General features: G+C 40.5%; 1 protein-coding gene across 3 annotated transcripts in view; it reads right to left on the bottom strand.

The window, feature by feature from the left end:
- The window catches only part of Cenpf (centromere protein F), a 63,473-nt gene that overhangs the window by 24,589 nt on the left and 17,044 nt on the right, over positions 1-21,840 (bottom strand). For all 3 annotated transcript variants that reach the window (XM_045146123.1, XM_045146125.1, XM_045146127.1), the window contains exons 6-10: positions 19,383-19,674; positions 17,700-17,902; positions 10,285-10,410; positions 8,662-8,790; positions 5,980-6,102 (exon numbers count right to left, since the gene is read on the bottom strand). In XM_045146123.1, coding sequence (XP_045002058.1) covers positions 5,980-6,102; positions 8,662-8,790; positions 10,285-10,410; positions 17,700-17,902; positions 19,383-19,674 — 873 coding nt within the window. The remainder of the gene's footprint in view (positions 1-5,979; positions 6,103-8,661; positions 8,791-10,284; positions 10,411-17,699; positions 17,903-19,382; positions 19,675-21,840) is intronic.

Below are 21,840 nucleotides of genomic sequence, written 5' to 3'. Positions count from 1 at the left end.
AAAAACTGTAATCCCAGCCCTCCTCTAGCAAGAGGGAAGGCAGAGCTCACAGGTCAGCTGGCTTCATGTACTCAATGGTGAACAAAAAGAGATCCTGCCTCAAACAGAATGGATGATAAGGACTAACACCTGATCTCTGTCTGACCTTCACATGTGTACTATGGCACACGTACACATGTGGATATATACACACAACTTAAAAGATAGAATGCAAATTTAAATTTAAAAAAATGTCTCTCAGTTCAGGGCTAGAACTTTCCAGTGCAAGGAAATATGGTACCAAACATTTAATACATACAAAAATGTGCTTTTAAATGCAAGAGACACTGAAAATCCTACAGGAATTCAAAGGCCAGAGCACAGGAAATTTATTCTGAATGGGAGAACCTGAGCTTTCACAGTGAAAATAGGTTCTCTGGTTACCTGACAAAGTATCTGCACTTAAGTAGCAGAGATATATATGAATGCAGTGTGATTCAGTTTTCTTGGGATACCTTTATAGTAAAATCAAAATTTACCTGCCAAAGAAAACACTACACTCCTTAATCATGTAATACAATAGACATTACAAATAAACTCATCATACGTGAAACTTGTAAGGATAAGTACCTCAATCTACATTACACCTGTCCTCAGCAACATAAGAGATTGGCTGTTATCATTACAAATTGACAGAACCAAGTACCTCACAACCTGGGGTTGGGGGAGGAATCTTAAGACTAACCTTTAAAAAACAACTGCATTTCAAAAGTACCCCTCTGAGAAGTAGGCCATTTCTGAATCTTAAAGAAACAATTAAGACCCATCCTCCAAAACCCTGCTGCACCGTTAGAAAACAGATGGCCCTGGCAGTGCTGTATTGGAAGGCTGCCTTCAATTATCAGTCTGGTTACTACCAGCAGATGGGTACCGAGGTAGCACAGCCAAATTCAAGAATAGGGAGAATCTGGCTGGTAGAAAGTACTTGAAAACTTGCTGGCAGCTGCTCTGTTCATGTATATACATTCATTTCATTATTAAAATGAGACAGAACCTGTTGTCAGTATTATACTCTTGGTCTCCAGTGCCCTGATTCTGCATTGCTTCCACTAGGAAACTGACTATTTAATTAAGTTATCAATGAGAGCTAAAGGGCAGTTCCAATGGATCTCAAGACTGAGAAGCTAACAAGGACACCAGTCAGTGTTCAATTCTGTAAGGAAAACCCATGAAGGTGAAACAATGTCATTTATTTAAATGAGCATCATTAAACTAGAAAATATAATCATTTGTTTTCTTCAGGCTCAGAATAATCACTCATCTAATGAGATCACAGAAGTGAAAATAGAGCACCTTAAAGCACTTTGACAGGAGTAATGGGGCATCATTATTGCAAGATCATCATCAAAGGGGAATGAGGTCAAAATCAAAGAGTAAGTAGAATGACTTAATATTATAACTTAGAACTTAGAACTTATTCTTACCCTAAAAAAGTCAAGTCTAGAGTTTGATGAATGAAGATAGAGCATGCAAAACTGGATTTACCTTTATAGAAAAGGTTTAAAAAACAGAGAGGAGCAGCAAATAAATTAATAAAAGGGAAGTGAGCACAGACCATAAGATGGGGAAATTCACATTCACTGTCTGTTATAGTCTCTCCTGTCTGTCCACAACTGGAGATATCTGAATAGTGAGCTCAATTCTAGCATTAACTTTGTAAATATTTGCTTCTAACAAAGGAATCTTCAGCCAATCCAGGGACCCAGTAATCTTATAATGCTATAACTACAACCTAACCCAAGAATTTGAAAAGGTCAGAATGTAGAGAATGAACATCTGAAAATTGATGTGCAGGCTGCCATCCACCAGCAATTAAGTTTTCTATGAGACCACAGCCCCTTAAGACTTCAATGGGCAGCTCATTAGCAACAATGAGTTAAGCACACAAGAATATAGTCTCCTAGGCATCACCCGCACCCTCATATGATTTGCAAAATTGGGCCCTACTTTGTAAAAACACAACAAAAATCCCTATAAAAACAAGCCAGCATTAGAGTTTACCGAGCAATTGCACCCAGATCAACCTTGGTTTAGGAGCAGCAAGGGAAGTATCATTTCCTAGGGCTAGACAAAACAAATTTGAGTTTGTGTGTGGCATTTCATGATACCATCCATGAGCAGAGCTTAATACGTCCCATGCTGGGTGAAGGCTATATATGTGAGTACAAAATGGATGCAAAAGATGTGTTTTCTCCCCTTGGCTTCATCATTTTTGCTTGCCAGACCAAGCTCCTTAGAGGGCCTAGTGTAATGCAGATCCCTATGCTTGGAAAGGTCCCCAAGCAAGTGTTTCCTCATCGTGTCTGTCAAATGATGGCATTTCACTGCCAAACCCCAACGCAATCGAGGCTGGCACTAGATGCCGAGTGAGCAGTTTATCTAAACCCCTCATTCACATTGATAGTAAATGCTAACTTTACCCTTGATTGGTCCATTAAATCATGTTTCCAGCACTGATAATTTCTCGTTGTAAGCAGCATATTAGTTTACTAAACACGGTCAAGGAAATTTTCAGTACAACTGTCACATTATTTCAGCATCCAAAACCTATAAGCATGCTCAACTTTTTGTAGTTACTTATCATGAGATACAGAAAGACACCCATATTGACTGCATAATGGAATAAACTAATTTTTAAATAGGAAAAAAAATCTCAAATGCACTGGCCCTTGGTCACAACCCTTTGTGCCTGTAGGTGACAGTAAACAATATTGATATCAAAAGATCGTAACATCTGTGAAACCAAAGCAACAAGCAGGTGGACTTCAGTAATTCACTGAGCATTTCTATGCTGGACACTGAGCCAAACACTTTACAGACTCAAAAAGACCAAGCCATTGTCTCAGAGTAACAACACAGGTAGGCAGAAAGAGAAAAAAAAAAAGTACTGCAATTCCAGATCTTGCTCCTTCTACAGCCACCACCATTGTTAACCCAGGTTACATCAGCCTTCTCTGGTTCCAACCCCCAAGAGCCAGTCATACGACTCACCCCTACACACAACACACCCTCAGAATAAGACACGTGCACGAGCCAAAGCACACATTGAAACAGACGCTAAGCTCAAGTTCAGGCTCTGGTCAGCATTTCCAACACATGACTGACCTCACTGGGTATACAAATCAATGAGTTTTAAGAGGATCATGATATGTGTATAATGCAGGACAGTTTGGAGTTGGGGACAGCCCTACAGTGAACAAGCCAGACCCTGTGGGGAGGAACAAGTTCACCTTCAGAAACACCTGCAAGACAAGTCTAGGCTACTACTTGACTTGGCCCAGCAAACCACTGTGAAGTTGTTTGGACTCTGAACCAGATGATAGCTTTACAAAATGTTTCTACCCAGCCAGCAGCCAGTAGTTGCAGGAAAGCTCCTGGCTAAAAAGAAGCTCACAGAGGGAAGAGCTCCATGCCAGTCTGCCTGTGGAAACGTTAGCAGAAGCATCTGTTGGTTGGTCTCCACTGGCCAAAAGGCAAACATTTGTTTTGCTTGCAACGAACACATGCACTGGAAAACATTCATGGATGAAACCATCATATAATGTGAGACTGGTCTTCCACTTGGGGCTCAGAAGTTGCATCCCCAACCCATCTCCAGCAGTGCTCCCCATTTGCAGGTGGTTGCCTTAATATTTCCCTCTTTGCTTTGACAGATGATCTGTTTTACAATAATGATGCATTCTGCAAAGCCGTGGGGACAAATGCATTTAGAATTTTATCACCTAGATAAGAACTGTTCTTTAGGAAGAGTTTTTTAATGTAAAAGGATATCATTTAAATTAAACAAAACATTTAGACAGGAGAAATTTTTTTTCTTTTTAATATTTTTTATTTTATTTATTTATTAGAGAGAGGCAGATAGAAAAAAATAAAGAGCACACCAGGTCCACTAGCTACTGTAGACAAAGTCCAGGCACATGTGCCACCCTGTGCATCTGGCTTTACGTGGGTACTGAAGAACTGAATCTGGGTCATTAGGTTTCACAGGCAACTGCTTAGTCACTAAGCCATCTCTCCAGCCCAGAAAAATGTTTTTTCTGTAATAACTAAGAGAAAAGAAACTTCCCCTCATCTTTTTATGTTCCTCTTCCTAAAAATCACAATGTTGACATACGACGCTATTCAAATTATTTCACCCTATCAGCTGTTTCTAGATACTTAATTAGAGCTAGAGTTAAGGCACTTCCCTGCAAAGCCTAAAGACCTATGTTTGACTCTCCTGAACGCATGTAAGCCAGACACACAAGGTGATGCACATACAAGATCATGCATGCACACAAGGTGGCGTACACATCTGGACTTCAATTTCAGTGCCTGGAGGCCCTCATGCACCAATCCTCCCTCCCCCCTCCCTCTCTTTCTCTCTCTCAAAAAAACGAATAAAGTTTGGCCTTTAAAAATAATACATAAATACTTAATTAAACCCTTTAAAATAAACTCCAGGCCACTAAGTTCAGAGAGAAGCCAAAATGATGCCATACTTCCAGGCCTTTAACTTCTACAGATTTTAAATTCTTAAACACTTTCTAAAAGTAACTCCACAAACTTTCATATTCTTTTTGGTTTTTGAGACAGGATCTCATGAAACAGGTTTACCTTATAAAACCAAGAATGACAGTGAACTTCTAATCCTCCGGCCTCCACCTCCAAAGTGCTGGGATTATAGGCACGTGCCACCATGCCAGGCTTTATGAAGTGCTGGGGACTGAACCCAGGGCCTCTTGCTGTGTGAGTCAGACACTCTACAGACTAAGCTACAAAAATAACTCAAAAGCTGATTCTCAGAAAAGGAATTTAAATCCCATGAGCAGTCAGGTCGATCAGGGGCTCCAAACCATCCTACAGTACACAGTACAACTTTATCTCAAAAACCAAGGCAGGTGTGGTGGTGCACCCTGTAATCAACTTTAGATTAGGAAGACCCTGATTCAAAAATAACCTGCCGGCTGGGTGTGGTGGTGCCTTCCTTTAATACCAGCACTCAGGAGGCAGAGGTAGGAAGATCATCATGAGTTCAAAGCCACCCTAAGACTATACAGTGAATTCCAGATCAGCCTGGACTAGAATAAAAATCTACCTCGAAAAAATAAACTAAAATAAAATAAAATAACCCTCCTGAGATGGCTTAGTGGTTAAGATCCTTGCCAGCAAAGCAAATGACCTAGGTTCGATTCCCCAGTACCCACATAAAGCCAGATGCACATCCATCTGGAGTTTGTTTGCAGTGGCTGGAGGCCCTGGTGGCACCATTTTCTCCATCTCTCAAATAAATTAATAAAACATTTTAAAAGAATAATACTCCTCTCTCTCTCCCTGTCCCTCTTTTTGGATGGGAGGATTATTAATTATTTATTTGAAAGAGAAAGAGTCAGAGAGAGGGAGAGAGAGAATGGGCACACCAGGGCCTCCAGCCACTGCAAACGAACTCAGACACATGCATTCCCTTGTGCATCTGGCTTACATGGGTCCAGGAGAATCGAATCGAGGTCCTTTGGCTTTGCAGGCAAATGCCTTAGCCACTAGACCATCTCTCCAGCCCTATCTTAAATTTTTTTTTGGTTTTTCGAGGTAAGGTCTCACTCTTGCACAGGCTGACCTGAAATTCACTATGGAGTCTCAGGGTGGCCTCGAACTCAGCGATCCTCCTACCTCTGCCTCCCAAGTGCTGGGATTAAAGGCGTGCACCACCATACCCAGCTAAAATTTCTGATTATACATTCTAATATCTGTCATCTTCCTGTACTTGCTAAATATGTACAATTATAGCAAATGCAACATGAGAAATAAAGCACATATTCACTATCATAAGTTATATACTTAACACCTTGTAATAAGAAGAAATGCATAATCATGATAAACACTTCTGAAAAATGATACAGAAATTCTCTTTTTTACCCTCACATTTCATCCTCAGCTCTTTAAGTAAAAGTGCTCACTTACCTCTATGCTTCTCCTCAGCTCATTCTCCATGATCTGACTTGCATGAAGGGCTTGTTCATTTCTGCTGAACTTTTGCTTAAACTCTTCAAAATTCTTTTCTAACTGTTGCTTTACTGATGTGATCTACGATTGGTGGGGGAGGGGAAGAAAAGTGTTATTTAGGTAATTTACTTTGTAAATAATGATCTACACATTGATGTAAAACAGGGTAGTAAGTAACAAACAAACAAAAATAATTTTTTTTTTTTTTAAAGGAGAGTAGCCAGGCATAGTGGTGCACACCTTTAATCCCAGAACTCGAGAGGCAGAGGTAGGAGGATTGCTGTGAGTTCCAAGCCACCCTGAGACTATACAATAAATTCCAGGTCAGCCTGTGCTAGAAGACCAAAAAAAAAAAAGTAGAACACCACCTAACCATTATCTTCATCATCCCTCTATCTACAGGAGAGGTTTCAGACTCCCAAAGTATGAAACCTTCATAGGTTCAAGTCCTTATACAGAATGTTGTAGTTTGCCTATAACCAACACATATCTTCTTGTACACCACTCCTTGTAGTGTCTAATGCAATCTAAATGCTATGTTAACACTTGTTCAAACTATACTGTTTTAACTACAGATGAGAAAAACTGTATGTATTCAGTACATCCCAGGACTGCCCAACAATAAGCGCTGGGAAGACTTAGGAACTGTGAGAGGGAGGGCCACAGCAGGGGTGTCCCTCTATCACTTCAATCACAGGGTTTCAGAGTATACTCAACACTGATCAAATTCAAGCTTTGCTTTTTGCACTTTATAAAATGCTCTTTTAGGGCCTTTTTATGAAGGATTGAGGATATAACTCAGTTGACACAGTGTTTGCGTAGGATGCACAAAGCCCTGGGTTTAATTCCCAGTGCCACATCAAGTAGGAGTAATGGCACATGCCTATATTCACAGCACTTAAGAGTTCAAGACCTTCAAGACCAGCCTCAGATACATGAAATTTTGAATAAAAAGAAAAAAATGGCAGGGTGTGGTGGTGTACACCATTAATCTCAGCACTCGGGAGGCAGAGGTATGAGGACCACCATGAGTTCAAAGCCACCTTGGAATTACATAGTGAATTCCAGGTCAGCATGGGCTACTAGAGTGAGACCCTACCTCGAAAAAAGGAAGGAAGAAAGGGAGGGAGGGAGGGAAGAAGAAAGGGGGAAGGGAAGGAAAGAAGAAGTGGGCTAGGGAAATGGCTCACAGCTTGCTTGCAAAGAACCTATCAGACTCAGTTCAATTCCCAACACCCACATAAAGCTAGGGGCAAAAAGTGGCACATACATCTGGCACAAATTTGTAGCAGCAAGAGACTCTAGTAAGTTCACATACATGTGTGGGGAAGGAAGCACACACATGCAAGTAAATAAATATTTCTTTAAAAAGATGCTTTTTAAAATTTTTTTGTTTATTTTTATTTGAGAGCAACAGAGAAAGAGGCAAAGAGAGAGAGAGAATGGGCATGCCAGAGCCTCCAGCCACTGCAAATGAACTCCAGATGCATGCACCACCTTGTGCATCTGGCTTACGTGGGTCCTGGGGAATCAAGCCTCAAACCAGGGTCCTTAGGCTTCACAGGCAAATGCTTAACCACTAAGCCATCTCTCCAGCCCTAAAAAGATGCGTTTTCTATGTTCAAGAAGATCTGGTGTGCTACAGCACAGTATGCATCAAGGGGTGACTATACATTACATTCATGTGCTACATGTTCAAAAACCTGAAGAAAGAATTTTGATATGTTCACCATAAAGAAATAATTAATTGCTAGGCTAGAGAGATGGCTGAAGCTCACAAACAGCAAGCTCTGGAATTAGTAAGAGAGTCTGTCACAAGGAAAAATCAGGCAAGTGATAGAGGGCGGCACCTGATGTCCTCTGACCATTCCAGACACACACACAGGGTAGCATCAGCAAATACACATGTGCATGTACCACATGTACTACACACATGCAAAAAGAAAGAAGAAATGATAACTGTTAAGAGATGACAACCTTATCTAACCTAACCTTAAATATTACACCACTCAACAAATACATATATCAAACATTACATGATACCTCATCCATATGTACATGGTTTATGTTAAAAACAAATATCTAAGCTGGGCATGGCGGCACACACCGTTAATCCCAGCACTTGGTATTAAAGAGATAGAAGGATCGCCATGAGTTTGAGGCTACCCTGAGACTACACACAGTTAATTCCAGGTCAACCTGGGCTAGAATGAAACCTTACCTCGGAGGGCGGGGGGGGGGGGGGGAAGAGGCGGGACATCTAGTGCTGGGATGATGGTTCAGTGGATAAAGTGCTTGCCATGCAAGCATGAGTACTTAAGTTTGTATCTCCAGGAGACATGTAAAGTGTCTGTTAATCTCAGCATATATACAGTAAGAGGAAAGTGGAAACAGGAGAATCCTTCAGAACCTTGTGGGCCAGCTCACCTGGTGAACACAGCAGTGAACAAGAGAGCCTACCTCAGAACAAGGTGAAAGGCAAGGACCAGCAGCTAAGGCTGTCCTCTGACCTTCACATACACATGTGGTGGCACATGCAACCCCCCCAACTTCCCCTCCCCCCCCCCACACACATAAAATCTAGTCGGTAACAGGCATACGGTGGAGCTGTGGAGGAAAGAAAAACATTTAGTGCCTTACTTTATCCAGTTCCACCTGGAGTACACTGAGTGTATTCTTGGCTTGTTGTAATTCCTGGGTAAGTCTCACTTTCACCTGAGTGTACTCTTGGTCCAGAGCCTGGAAAGAATGATGCTGGCGGGACAGCTCCTGCAAAGAAAAGCATATGCACATTAAATGACCACTAACAAAGCAGACTGCAGGGCCCACACATTCTCATAGGCAAAGCTACATGGAAAGAGCAAGAGATAAGCAGCAGGCTGACCATCTACTAAATGGAAAATGCAACCAGACTAAGCACTGTTCACTCCTAGTGATCAACCCAGGTCTCAGAGAGAATGGATAAAAACCAGACTACTGCCACCTCCTCCCCAATCTTAAAATTAGTTATCTCTGTTTTGAAAGATGGAAAGCAGGAGAGACTAAGTTGAGCTTACTCACAACTGAGACAGAAAATCAAACACACTCAAATGGGACTTAAGAGCAGAGAACAGAGGCTCATTCAGGTGCACACTTGTAATTCCAGCACAAGGAAGATACAGGCAGGAAGACCAGGAGTTCAAGGTCATCTTCAAATGTATCATGTGCATGAGACCAGCCTGGGCTTTGTGAAAGAAGGGTGTGGGAAGGCAGGCAAGCTTAAATAATCAAAGCCAGTTATTATTTTAAATGGTCTTAAATATGAAAAGATGGAAAGGCCATCAGTTTACTTTGACAACTGCGGAGGGATGGCAATTAGCGTTTACAGTCATTCTGGCTGAACCACTCTCAGAGTATGTGATGATACACTGGGGCTGAACTACCTGAAAGGAACATACCAGCATAATGCCTGCCGGCCTACCTTCAGCCCTGAACTGCCTACTTCTTCCCCCACTTCACCAACCACCTTATTAGGTAATCAACCAACACACAAGCCTTTAAAAAAAAAAAAAAAAAAAAAAACAGGAGGGGCTAGAGAGATGGCTCAATAGTAAAGGATGCTTCCTTGCAAAAGCTGACTGCCTGGCTTGGATTCCTAAGCACCCACATAAGCCAGACAGGCAAAGCGGCACATGCATCTGGAGTTCATCTGCAGTGGCAAGAGACCCTAGCGTGCCCAGAAATTTTAAAAGGACTGGAAAATGCTATTCAATTTCCCTCCTACAGAGTGAGTATGTGCAAGAAAGATGATTCTCTCTTACTCACTATCAGAGAATATGGGTAAATAAAATTGACTCAGACTAAGTACCCTCTCTAATCAAAAACTAGAAGATGGAACAAGGTGTGGTGGCACACGCCTTTAATCCCAGCACTTGAGAGGCACAGGTAGGAGGATCGCCGTGAGTTTGAGGCCACCCTGAGACTACATAGTGAATTCCACGTCAGCCTGGGTTAGAGCAAAACCCTACCTCCAAGGAACATAAAAACAGACATAAGAAACAAACAAAAACCAAGAAGATGGAAAAAGTAGGATCATACAGATGTGAGAGAAAGCGTGACTTTACACTCACAAAGCAAGTCTCCTTTACAATTTCTCAAATTATGATAGACTTGTTTTCCTTTTCGTTTTCTTTTTTTCTCTCCTCCAAATAATCAAACTTGTGCAAAGTCCACACAAACCTTTTTTTTTTTTTGCTAAAAATTCTCATGAACCCCTTTACCTACCTCTTGAAGCTCCTTTTCTTTTTCCTTGATTTTCTGTTCCAGAGAACATCTGGCACTTTCAGCATTTTGTCGCTGACAACTCAAATCCTCACTCAACTTTTTCAGCTTTTGTTCCAAAGCCATGCACTGACAATAGATAAAATGTTTCACAGAAAATAAGTTATTCAAAAAAGAAAAAAAAAGAATATATTGTGTTTTACAAAAATCTTAGTTCCCAAAAATCTTTGTCATATCTACCATTATTTTTAACTTTTTACTCAAAAGTCAAGTTTAAATCTGTGATCTGAACACCGAGACCACTAGGATTGCTTTAGCACATATGAAACTTATATCACGGAAATACTAGCAAGGTGTTAATATTAGCTTATTTAAATAAACACTTCATGGGCTGGAGAGATGGCTTAGCGGTTAAGCGCTTGCCTGTGAAGCCTAAGGACCCCGGTTCGAGGCTCGGTTCCCCAGGTCCTGTTAGCCAGATGCACAAGGGGGCGCACGCGTCTGGAGTTCGTTAGCAGCGGCTGGAAGCCCTGGCGCGCCCATTCTCTCTCTCTCCCTCTATCTGTCTTTCTCTCTGTGTCTGTCTCTCTCAAATAAATAAATAAATAAATAAATATTTAAATAAACACTTTATAATATGTACTATGAAAATGCTGTATAGAGTAGAGGTTAAAAGGCAGTGATATTGACCTAATAATTCAGGGATCACAAAACAGAGCATGCTCACTACCCTTCTCTAAGAGTCTCTTTCAAGCATAGATTTTTTTTTTTTTTTGGAAAATTACAAATATTAAACTGCTTCTTTCCCCAATGCTTATACTATGCCACTGAGTATCTAAACATTCACAGCAAAATATGATAGGTCATCTTTTAAAAATATTTTATTTGAGAGAGAGAGAAAGAGAGAAAGAAAAAGAAAGAGCAAGAAAGAGACAGAGATTAAGAAAGAAAGAGGCAGACTCAAAGAATGGGCATGCCAGGCCCCCTAGCCACTGCAAATGAGCTCCACACACATGTACCACTTTGTGCATCTGGCTTATATGAGTTGAACCTAGGTCCTCAGGTTTCACATACAAGCACCCTAACCACTAAGCAATCTCTCCAGCCCTTTTTGTTGTTGTTACTGTTGTTGGTTGGTTGGTTGGGGTTTTTTTTTGGTCGTTTATTTTTTGAGATAGGGTCTCACCTTAGCTCAGGCTGACCTGGAATTCACTATGTGGCCTCAGGTTGGCCTTGAACTCATGGCAATCTTCCTACCTCTGCCTCCTGCATGCTGGGATTAAAGGTATGCACCACCACACCTAGCAATAGCTCATTTTTAATCAAGCTGCCACAAGCAACACTAAGAACATGCTATTGCTTTCTTATGCAGCCAATATCTAGTAAATCATTTTTAAATATGAAATTACATGATAATTATAATGTTTTCCTAAAATTAGACTGGAAAAAAATGGTCTTGGTGAAACTCATTCCATTGCTTGAAGCCATTCCCTTGTTCTTATATTCCTAAACTGCCTTCAAAAGAACCTCTAAAGCTAGACATGGTGGTGCACACCTTTAATCCCAGCACGTGGGAAGCAGAGGAAGGAGGATCACTGTGAGTTCAAGGCCACACTGAGACTACATAGTGAATTCCAGGTCAGCCTGGGCTAGAGTGAGACCCTACCTCAAAAAAACAAAGGACAGAAAAACAAAACAAAACAAAATGAAAAACTTCCAAAGGCCCATGTAGTGGAAAGGAAGCCTCATGCTGATGAGGAGCTCCTCCTCCACAACTGAGGTGCTCCAATTTGGCATAACTCTCCACTAATGTATTTCTCTGAACAGGACATTCACTTCAGAGCCTAATTTAAATGCTATTAGAGTTAATTAAAATTTAACTGAGAATTCAAAGGAAATAGAAACATTAACACTATATAATACTTTCCTGAAGACTAGTCAGACACCAATTACTTACTAACTAACCAAGGACAGCAGTGCCAAGCTAGCCAATTACTGATTTTGAAAGCATCAAAACCTTAAAAAGGTAAAATTTAGTTGTGCATGGTAGTACAAGCTTGTAATCCTAGCAAATGGGAGACTGAGTCGAACCTAGGTCCTCAGGTTTCACAGTATGAGGGCATTCTGTGTTACATAATAAAACACTGTTTCAACAAAACATTAGCAGAATAAATTACTGAGCCAGTAGCTCAAATGAATCTATTGCCTTGGACACAAAGACATCTTCATCAATATATGAAGTATCGGTTTTAAAATTCCCAAAGAGTGGTATTTATTATTTATAATAAACACAAATATTTACCAAGAACCGACTTTCAGGCCGGAGGGGTGACTTAGAGGTTAAGGCACTTGCCTGCAAAGCCAAAGAACCAAAGTTTAATTTCCTAGCACCCACATAAGCCAAATGCACAAGGTGTCACATGCATCTGGAGTTTATTTAGGACAGCTACAGGCCCTGGTAGGACTATCCTCATCCTCCCTCCCTTCCTCCCTCTCTCTCTCTCTCTCTTGCAAATACATAAGCAAATAAAAATTTAAAATAAAAAAAAAAAACCCTACTTTTATGTCACATACTTCTAGTACTAGGGATAAACAATTCAAAGTTCACTGCCCAAATGACAGACAACATGGTAAGGGCTGAAAAACCTTGTGGGAAGTAGAGGGTGGGGTGGAGAGGGGCAGGATGGAGGGGACAAGACAAGAAAGTAGATAAACCCTTGCCACCCTCTACTGGTACTCCTTAAAAGAATATAACACAGTCCACTAAGCCTCTCAAGCAATACAACTAGACAGGGTAGACAAAACTAGAAGTGAGGCCGGGCGTGGTGGCACACGCCTTTAATCCCAGCACTTGGGAGGCAGAGGTAGGAGGATCACTGTGAGTTCGAGGCCACCCTGAGACTATATAGAGAATTCCAGGTCAGCCTGACCTAAAGTGAGACTCTACCTTGAAAAACCAAAAAAAAAAAAAAAAAAAACACCTAGAAGTGAGGGCATGGTATGGTAGTACACAACTTGAATACCAACACACAGGAAACTGAGATAGAAGAATCAGCACAAGTTCGAGGCTAGCCTGGGCTACAGAGTGAGTTCTAGGTCAGACTGGGCTAGAGTAGACCCTGTCTTTAAAAGCAGCAACAGCAAAACACCTAGAGCTGGGAAGATGGCTCAGTGGATAAAACTCAGAGAGCATTGTTAGTACCTGAATTCAGATCACCAGAGCCACATAAAGCCAGATACCATAATGCTAGCATCTGAAGTCTCAGGAGAGCTATGGAGAGAAGGGAGGCGGAGACAAGAGTATCTCCTGGAAGCCTGTGGACCAGCCAGCCTGGTAAATACAGTGGTGACCAATAAGAGACCCTGCCTCAAACCAGGTGGAAGGCAAGTAATGACACTTGAAGTTGTCCTCTGACCTCCATAAACATACCATGGCACCCACATGCCTGCGCTAACACACGTCGACATAGATCAAACACAAATACACACATACAATGCCAGAGCTTTTAGGAAGTATTAATGCTTATTTTTTAAAAAAAGTTTAAATATCATTCTGCTATCAATGAAGTACAACCCATGCAAAAGTGACCACTAGATGTCATGAATGCTCCATAATACTCTAAAACAAGCATACAAAGCTTAAGTTCTTGCCAATAGGCAGTCTGGCCCAGGGCACTACCTCAAGCTTCCTTGGCCCCAGATTTTCATATATGAAACTCAAGTGCTGAATTCCAAGTCTGAAGCCAGCCTAGCATTCCTTCTATATTTATTTCAGCCTTACACCAGAGTTGGTAAATAGCTGAAAAGTCCCACACTATAGGTAAAATGTAAAATAACAAATGTAATTCTTAGCATAGGAGGTCCTGGCTAGGCAAAGATCCAACTGAAAACTAGCTCAGTTGAATAATGAATAAATAATAAGTAGTGATAATAACTAGTATTATTGTACTTTCACCTTGTGCGTGTTATCATGCCAAAACCTTTACAAACTCATCTCATTCTTTATAGCCATGGCATACAGCTATTTTTATAAATGTCACTTTATCGATTAGACATCTAAAGCTATGAACAACAAAATTGGGATGTGTGGCTCAACGCCAAGTCCTTCTCACTGAAAAGATTCAAAGCATTATGACAACCAGCCTGTATGAAGGAAATACACATGTGGATCAAGAGAGGCCATGGCCACAAAGATAACACTTTTATCTGTTCCTCTCAGAAAGAACAAACAAAAACTGGGCATCAAAACAAGCAATCGTAAGTAGAGAAAAGGAGGGAGCTGGGACCCAAATATAAACAATGCAGCAGAGCTGGGGAGATGGCTCAGCAGTTAAAGGTACTTGCTTGCAAAGACTACTGGCTTGGGCTCAATTCCCCATACCCACATAAAGCCAGATGCACAAAGTGGTACATGTGTCTGGAACTTTTTTGTAGCAGCAAGAGGTCATAGCAGGCAACTCTCTCTTAGCCAATAAAATTAAAACTAAAAAACACTACAGCACAGGGGAGCTGGTGTCAACTCCAGAATCCTAACTACATAAGAAATATACTTTACAAATGAAGAGAAAAATCAAGACATTGTCAAATGAAGGAAAACTAAGAACACTTAAAATTATAAAAATGTAACAGAAAGTTAACTAAACAGAAAGGAAATGTCTGGAAAAGAAGAAAAAAACAAGCAACAGTACAGATACATAAGTGTTTGACAATTGATGCAAAAATCATACTACTGCCAATATAGTTTTAAGTACAAGTAAGGAAATATTTAAGGCTATTATAATGGGGCAGGGAGTAAAGTATAATTTATTAGAGCTGGCAAAATGAAGACACTAATAAATTGTAATTTGTTTATATGTATGATGTAGATGTAGAGCAATCACTAAAAGCTGTAAAGAGATCTCATGAAAAAACAAATTAAAAAACTAAAATGAAGTTCTAAAAGATGGTAGGTAACAAACAGCTGGGAATGGTTGGCACATGTGATTAATAGCCTCCTGAAATTAACAGCCAATTTAATCTTACCCACATTTCACCCTCAGAAACCCAATTACTGGTCCACTCATTTGTAAATATACATGGGTTCTAATAATTTATGCCTTACACCCAAGCTTCAGGCTCAGCTCCACTTAAAAAACAGTGAAAGCCAGGCATGATGGCACACTCCTTTAATCTCAGCACTCGGGCGGCAGATGTAGGAGGAGCGCCATGAGTTTGAGGCCACCCTGAGACTACATAGTGAGTTCCAGGTCAACCTGAGCTAGTGTGAGACCCTACCTCAGAGGGGGAAAAAAAAAAAAAACAGCCAAGCTAAATTTTTGGTAACAGGTAGTTACACACACAGCAAAAACAATTTGTTTCAGCCTCTGGTACCTTACTGCTCTGCTCATTCAGACCCTCATCCTGAGTATCAAGAAACCCAATGGGGGTGCTGGAGAGATGGCTTAGCAGTTAAGCGCTTGACTGTGAAGCCTAAGGACCCTAGTCTGAGGTTCAATTCCCCAGGACCCACATTAGCCAGAGGCACAAGGGGGCACACACATCTGGAGTTCATTTGCAATGGCTGGAGGCCCTGGCGTACACATTCTCTCTCTCTGACCCTGTCTCTGTCCCTCCCCCAAAAAAAAATCCCATGGGAAATGGGTTAGGGACCTATAGGGCACATTCACAAACTCAGAAATTATTCTATTATTGATTGGGGCCCTAAAGATTTGATTCATGGTAAACCTAATCATTCCTTGTCCATCTATACTTCTATCAATGGCTCAACTATATATGACAATGACTCTATTTTATGGGGAGAAAGAAGGCTATTAAACCCCAACCCATTTTAGGAAAAGGACCACTATAAACCTCTATTTTGGTGACTTGGCTTTGTATTTTTTTCAATTATTCAGTACGAGCATATAATTTTTAAAAGTAAAAAATGTCTCTTCCGTTACTTTCCATCACTACCACACTTGACCAATTCATCTTTGTACTTCCCATCTAAATGCCTTTCATATTGGTCCTTTTAATATTATGCAAAAAGAAAATCTATTTCATATTCTATGCTCTTCCAGTTGCTACTATGTTGCTTGTATAACTTACTTGTTGCTTAATAAAAGTGATGTGAGGCCTAGGCCATCTCCCACTAAATTGCCTTAAAGAATTCAGGTCTCTTGACTATAATTAATAAAGTAGATCAATCTTTCAATGACCTAATTTATTTGTTAACATGCTTATAATTGCCACAGTCACTGACTGCTATTTTTGTCCTAGCTGCTTCTGTCATGGCAGTTATACACCATAACCAACAGGAGTTTACTCTAAAATGTTAGGCTCATTCAAATATCTGAAAATTAATGTAACCCACCAGATTAGCAAGCTACTATTTCATGTAACTACATAAGAATCTTCCATTATCTTAGAACAAAAAAATTAAGAAGGAAAAGAAACCTGACCACAGAAAACAAGGAGAAGGAAGTATAGCACAGTAATTTTTACTTATAACCCAGTTATCAAGCTTATTAAAAGCAGACTCCTTAGGATGAATACTTCAGCCACAGCTTATTAGGATTAATATTTGCAAGGTTCTCTGTGATCACATCTGATAACCAGATGTAGGTAGGCAGTATATGACTAGAATACAAAGGGCAGCACAAAAAGGCTATAAGGAAGATGCCAGAAAAAAGTGCCTAAGTGCATTAAGGCAGACCCAGGGAAGGAGCATGGGGGATGAGAACAATGTCAAGAACAGACAGGGAACAGAGAAGGTACTATAAGCAGAAAGATGATGAAAGCTGAACATTGAGCCCAAAGGAAGATTAGGGTCAAGAGGCACCAAATCACTGTTGTTTGTATAAGAACATAAATCATGGTTGTTAACATATACCATACAGTGTATCTGTCCTTTCTCCCGCTTTCTTATGCTGTTATTTTTCTGCCCCCACAGGTCAATTTTGTCTTTTTTTTCTCTGCTCTATTTATCCCCAAAGCTAGAACAGTGCCTGACATTTAGCAGGCACTTACAAGAGAAGACCAGGTTTGGGCCAAGGCAATAAGCCCTCAAACAACAAGCTAAGTTTGGCCTACACTGGAACCTAAAGGAGATCTGAGGCAGCGATTATTTACTGAATCCAAGAAGACCATCCTGACAGTGCTTACTTTCATTATTCTGCCTGCTCTATTTGTCAAGTAGTACGTCAAGAACTGTTTATACATTATTTTCATTGTCTATCATCCCTACAGATATAAAACCTATAGTGACTTGCCCAAGGTTACTCAGCAGGAAAAGGCACAGCCAGGATGCATCTCAGATCTATAGTTCAACCACACCACACTGCCTTGCACGTACCTGCAGAGATCAATACCAGCATTTATTTACAAACTCAGGATATGAAAAGGTGCAGATTTCTCAATAATTCATGAATGTCAAGTACCTTGGCTGCTTCCTGGTCATACTGTGCTGTGGTTCTCACTAGTTCATCCCTACTTTTGTTCAAAACTTTCTCTTTTTCAATTAATTCCACTTTTGTTTTCTCCAGTTGCAATTGTAGCTCTTGAAATTTATTCACTTGGCTTTTCATTTCCTTTTCTTGTCCTTGCAGATGTAGTTCCAATTCACTGATCTTGCTTTTTAGTTCTTAAAACACAAAAACCATATTCCAATTTATGTACTTTTTTCTTAAAAGGTCCAAAATTTAAAATTTATTTTACTCTACCTTAAATCTTTAGTGTGACAAGTATAAGCAATTTACATTAAATAAAGATTTAACTGAATTTAATTTCAATGGTTACCATCTATTGTCATGTGTATTCAAATATCCTATAGAAAGCAGCCAAAGATTCTATGTTGATATAGAGAAAAAGAAGAAAATACTGTGCAAAATCACATCTTACAAAAGATGAAAAACAAAAAATCACAAAGTAATGCTACTTAGTGAAAAGTTCATGTTCTGACATTCTCTGATAGCTTTGTCTTCACTGAAGATCAAGTGAACTAAACTGTCAAAATTAGCCATAATTCCTCCCTCCTCTTTCTTCCCCTACATATACAAGTATTGACTCCAATGGCTTTGGCAGTTTAACAGTTCTCACCAGCAAACACCAATGATGATTTTCAGTGTATCACAGAACTGGAAATTATCATAGGCTACAAGTATATTCTAAAAACACCACCTGGTATGCTTGGCTGTCATCTGTAGCATGGCACAGTAGCCAAGGTTACAGGTTTGCTCCCATATGGACAACCTGGCAGTGCAAGGCAAAGCTGTAGTGCAGATACATGCCACACCTCTGGCCAAAGCTGATCAACTATAGGCTTCTTCCATGAGCCTCAACAAGAGCCAGGTAAGAAACATGGAGAATGCAAACTGTAACCAACCTACTCACTCTGCCTCTGCAAAGATAAATCAAGCCTCATACAGCCACTTTTGAAGGCTGACACAGCACCAGCTTTTCAAGACAAAAATACATCCCAAAACTGTGGCGCCTTTTGTCATTATATTAAAAAAAGTATTTCATACCATCAGTCTGGGATATTGATTGCTGATGTGGCTAACAAAACACTCCAGGGTTGAAAATATCCCAGGCTTGAGAGATGACTGAGCAGTTAAAGGCAAACACTTACAAAGCCTGACAGCCAAGGTTCAATTCTCCAGGGCCTACATAAAGGCAGATGCACGAAGTGATGCATGCATCTGGAGTTTGTCTGCAGTGGCAGGAGTCCCTGGCACACCCCCACACACACTCTTTCTGTCTATCTCTCTCTCTAATAAATAAATAAATAAAAATATTTTTTAAGGGTCTGGAGAGATGGCTTAGAGGTTAAAGTGCTTGCTTATAGAGTCAAAGGACCTCGGTCAATTCCTTAGGACCCATGTAAGCCAGATGCACAAGGTGGCGCATGCATCTGGAATTCATTTGCAGTGGCTAGAAGCACTGGCATACCCACTGCCTGTCTGCCTGTCTCTTTCTCTCTCACACTCTGCCTCTTTCCCTCTCTCAAATAAATAAATATTTTTAAATATATATATTTTTTCAGATATATATATATATATATCTGAAACTCCACTAGAATTATTAAAAGTTTAATTTAATTTAAACTTATCTCAAGAAGTTACCTTGATTCTGAGCCTTGAATTGATCCAGAACATGGGAACTACCTGAATTATCACAGAAACTGCTACTGTGATCACTCTTCCCTACTGGTAGAACTGGCATCTTAGGAGTTACCACTTCTTCCCCAGAAAAGTGAGATGTAGATGCATCTCTTCTAACCGGAGTTTTCTGAGAACTAGATAAAAAGCAACTTGGTGTCTTTTCTTCTTGCCAAGAGAACACAGACGAAGAAGCTTGATGTCGCGCAATGTCTCGATGGTTTATGGTAGCCTGCCGATCAGCCTGACTTATTTTCTGTAAAAAGAGAAGCTCTTTAGACCCTCTTGGATATTTCAGTTTTGCTTTGCTTTGTCTTTCTTTCCTGGTTTATTCAGGTATCGGTCTCATTCTAGCCCAGGCTGACCTAGAATTCACTATGTAGTCTCAGGTTGGTCATGAACCCACACCAATTCTCCTATCTAGGCCTTTCAAAGTGCTAGGATTAAAGGCGTGTGCCACCACACCTGACCAGCCTCTTTTTTTTCTTCTTCTTCTTCTTTTTCTTTTCAGTATCTCTTTGTTGTTGTTTTTTTTTTTAAACTTTTTTTTGAGTTTTATTGAGGCAGGGTTTCACTCTAGCCAAGGCCAACCTGGAACTGACCCTGGCCTTAAACTCAGTCATCACCCTACATCAAAAGCCTCCTAAGTGCTAAGATTAAAGGTGTAAACCACCTTGCCTGGAAGAAATCTCAAAATGTTTTCCTTTTCACTGTTAAGAATTAAGCTCAGTGCCTTGCACACACAACACTCTACTGCAGGACTACATCCCAAAGATCAAAAAAGTTCAATATTCAAGACTACTACTTTTCAGATAGACTAAAACCCCAAGATTGGGGCTGGAGAGATGGCTTAGCAGTGAAGGTGTTTGCCTGCAAAGCCAAAGGACCTCAGTTTGATGCCCAGGACCCACGTAAGCCAGATGCACAAGGTTGCAAATGCATCTGGAATTCATATGCAGCAACTGGAGGCTCTGGCGCATCCATTCTCTCTCACTCTGTCTCTTTTTCTCTCTTAGATAAATAAATACTAAAAGAAAGAAATAGCAAAATAAAAAAGGAAGAAAAAATACAAAGATTTAGCATTTCCACCTCAAAAGAACACATTCACTGGGTAAAGGAAACTTGAAGTCCAAGCTCCAGTGATAGAACTTTCTAATGATCAGACTTCTGAGCACTGACAGGCTGAACAACTATCATCCCAAGCCCAGCTACTTATAAGGGCTAGTTTTTCTTCCTAACTTGACATCCCTCAAATAGTCCATCATCGGTTTGAGTACTCCATGCCACTGAACATTCCATATTTGGCTTCTTTTTGCCTATCTGCAGTCAACCGTCTGTAGTTACCTCCTGCTGTATTTTTGCCCAAAAGAAATCAAATCAGCTTAATTCTTTTTAGAAAAAAAAAGTGTGTGTGTGTGTATATGTGTGTGTGTAATACACACACACATATACATACATTTTTTTTTTTTTTTCAAGAGAGAAAGGGGGGTCACACCAGGGTCTCCTGTCACTACACTTGAACTCCAGAGATGCATGTGCCACTCCATTCATCTGGCTTTATGTGGGTACTGGGGAATTAAACATAGGCCTTTAGGCTGTGCAGGCAATCACCTAAACCAGAGAGCCATCTCTCCTGCTATAACTTCACTTTCCACCACATCCCCCAAAGTGCCATTAATCTTTTTTTCATTTTATTTGCAAGCTGAGAAACACAGAGAAGAGGAAGAGAGAAAGAGAGAAAGAGAGAGGAGATGGGTGTGCCAGGGCCTCTAGCCATTGCAAATGAACTCCAAACACATGTGCCACTTTATATATCAGGCTTCACGTGGGTACTGGGGAATTGAACTCAAGTCATTAGGGTATATAGGCAAACGCCTTAGCCACTGAGCCATCTCCACATGTCTATGTACCATTTACTGCTCTATGAACTCTTTCCACCTTCTTTCTGAGTAACAAGACTAGCTAGCTATAAAAGCCAAGTCTTCTTCATGGTAAGCACTCTTCTTGCTATCGGAAGTTCTATATTCAAACTCATTCTCCAGAAGGTAACTTTAGGACTCAAAAGGGCACAGCTCTAGAATAAGCCAAAGAATTATTCATCTTGGTATGCAGTGTCTTTGCTAACATGTAACAATACTGGCAATTCCAAAACAATGGTTAAGAGCATGAAAATAAAAAGTAGTAAAGCTCTATGAAATAGGTATCTTTGGGCCAGGTGGCACAAGCCTTTAAGTCTCAGCCTGCCATAGGCAGAGGAGGATGGCTGTGAGTTTGAGACCACCTGAGACTCCATGGTAAATTCTAGGTCAGCCTGAGCTAAAGGGACATCCCACCTCAAAACAACAAACAATAAAAGGGTATCTTTTGACCCTGAATACTTGTGGTGGGCATGTATGAGTGCATGCACATGTGTGCAAGTATG

Source organism: Jaculus jaculus, chromosome 1 (assembly GCF_020740685.1).
Source record: "Jaculus jaculus isolate mJacJac1 chromosome 1, mJacJac1.mat.Y.cur, whole genome shotgun sequence".
NCBI classification, from domain to species: domain Eukaryota; kingdom Metazoa; phylum Chordata; class Mammalia; order Rodentia; family Dipodidae; genus Jaculus; species Jaculus jaculus.
This window is presented reverse-complemented; position numbering and strand designations above follow the sequence as displayed.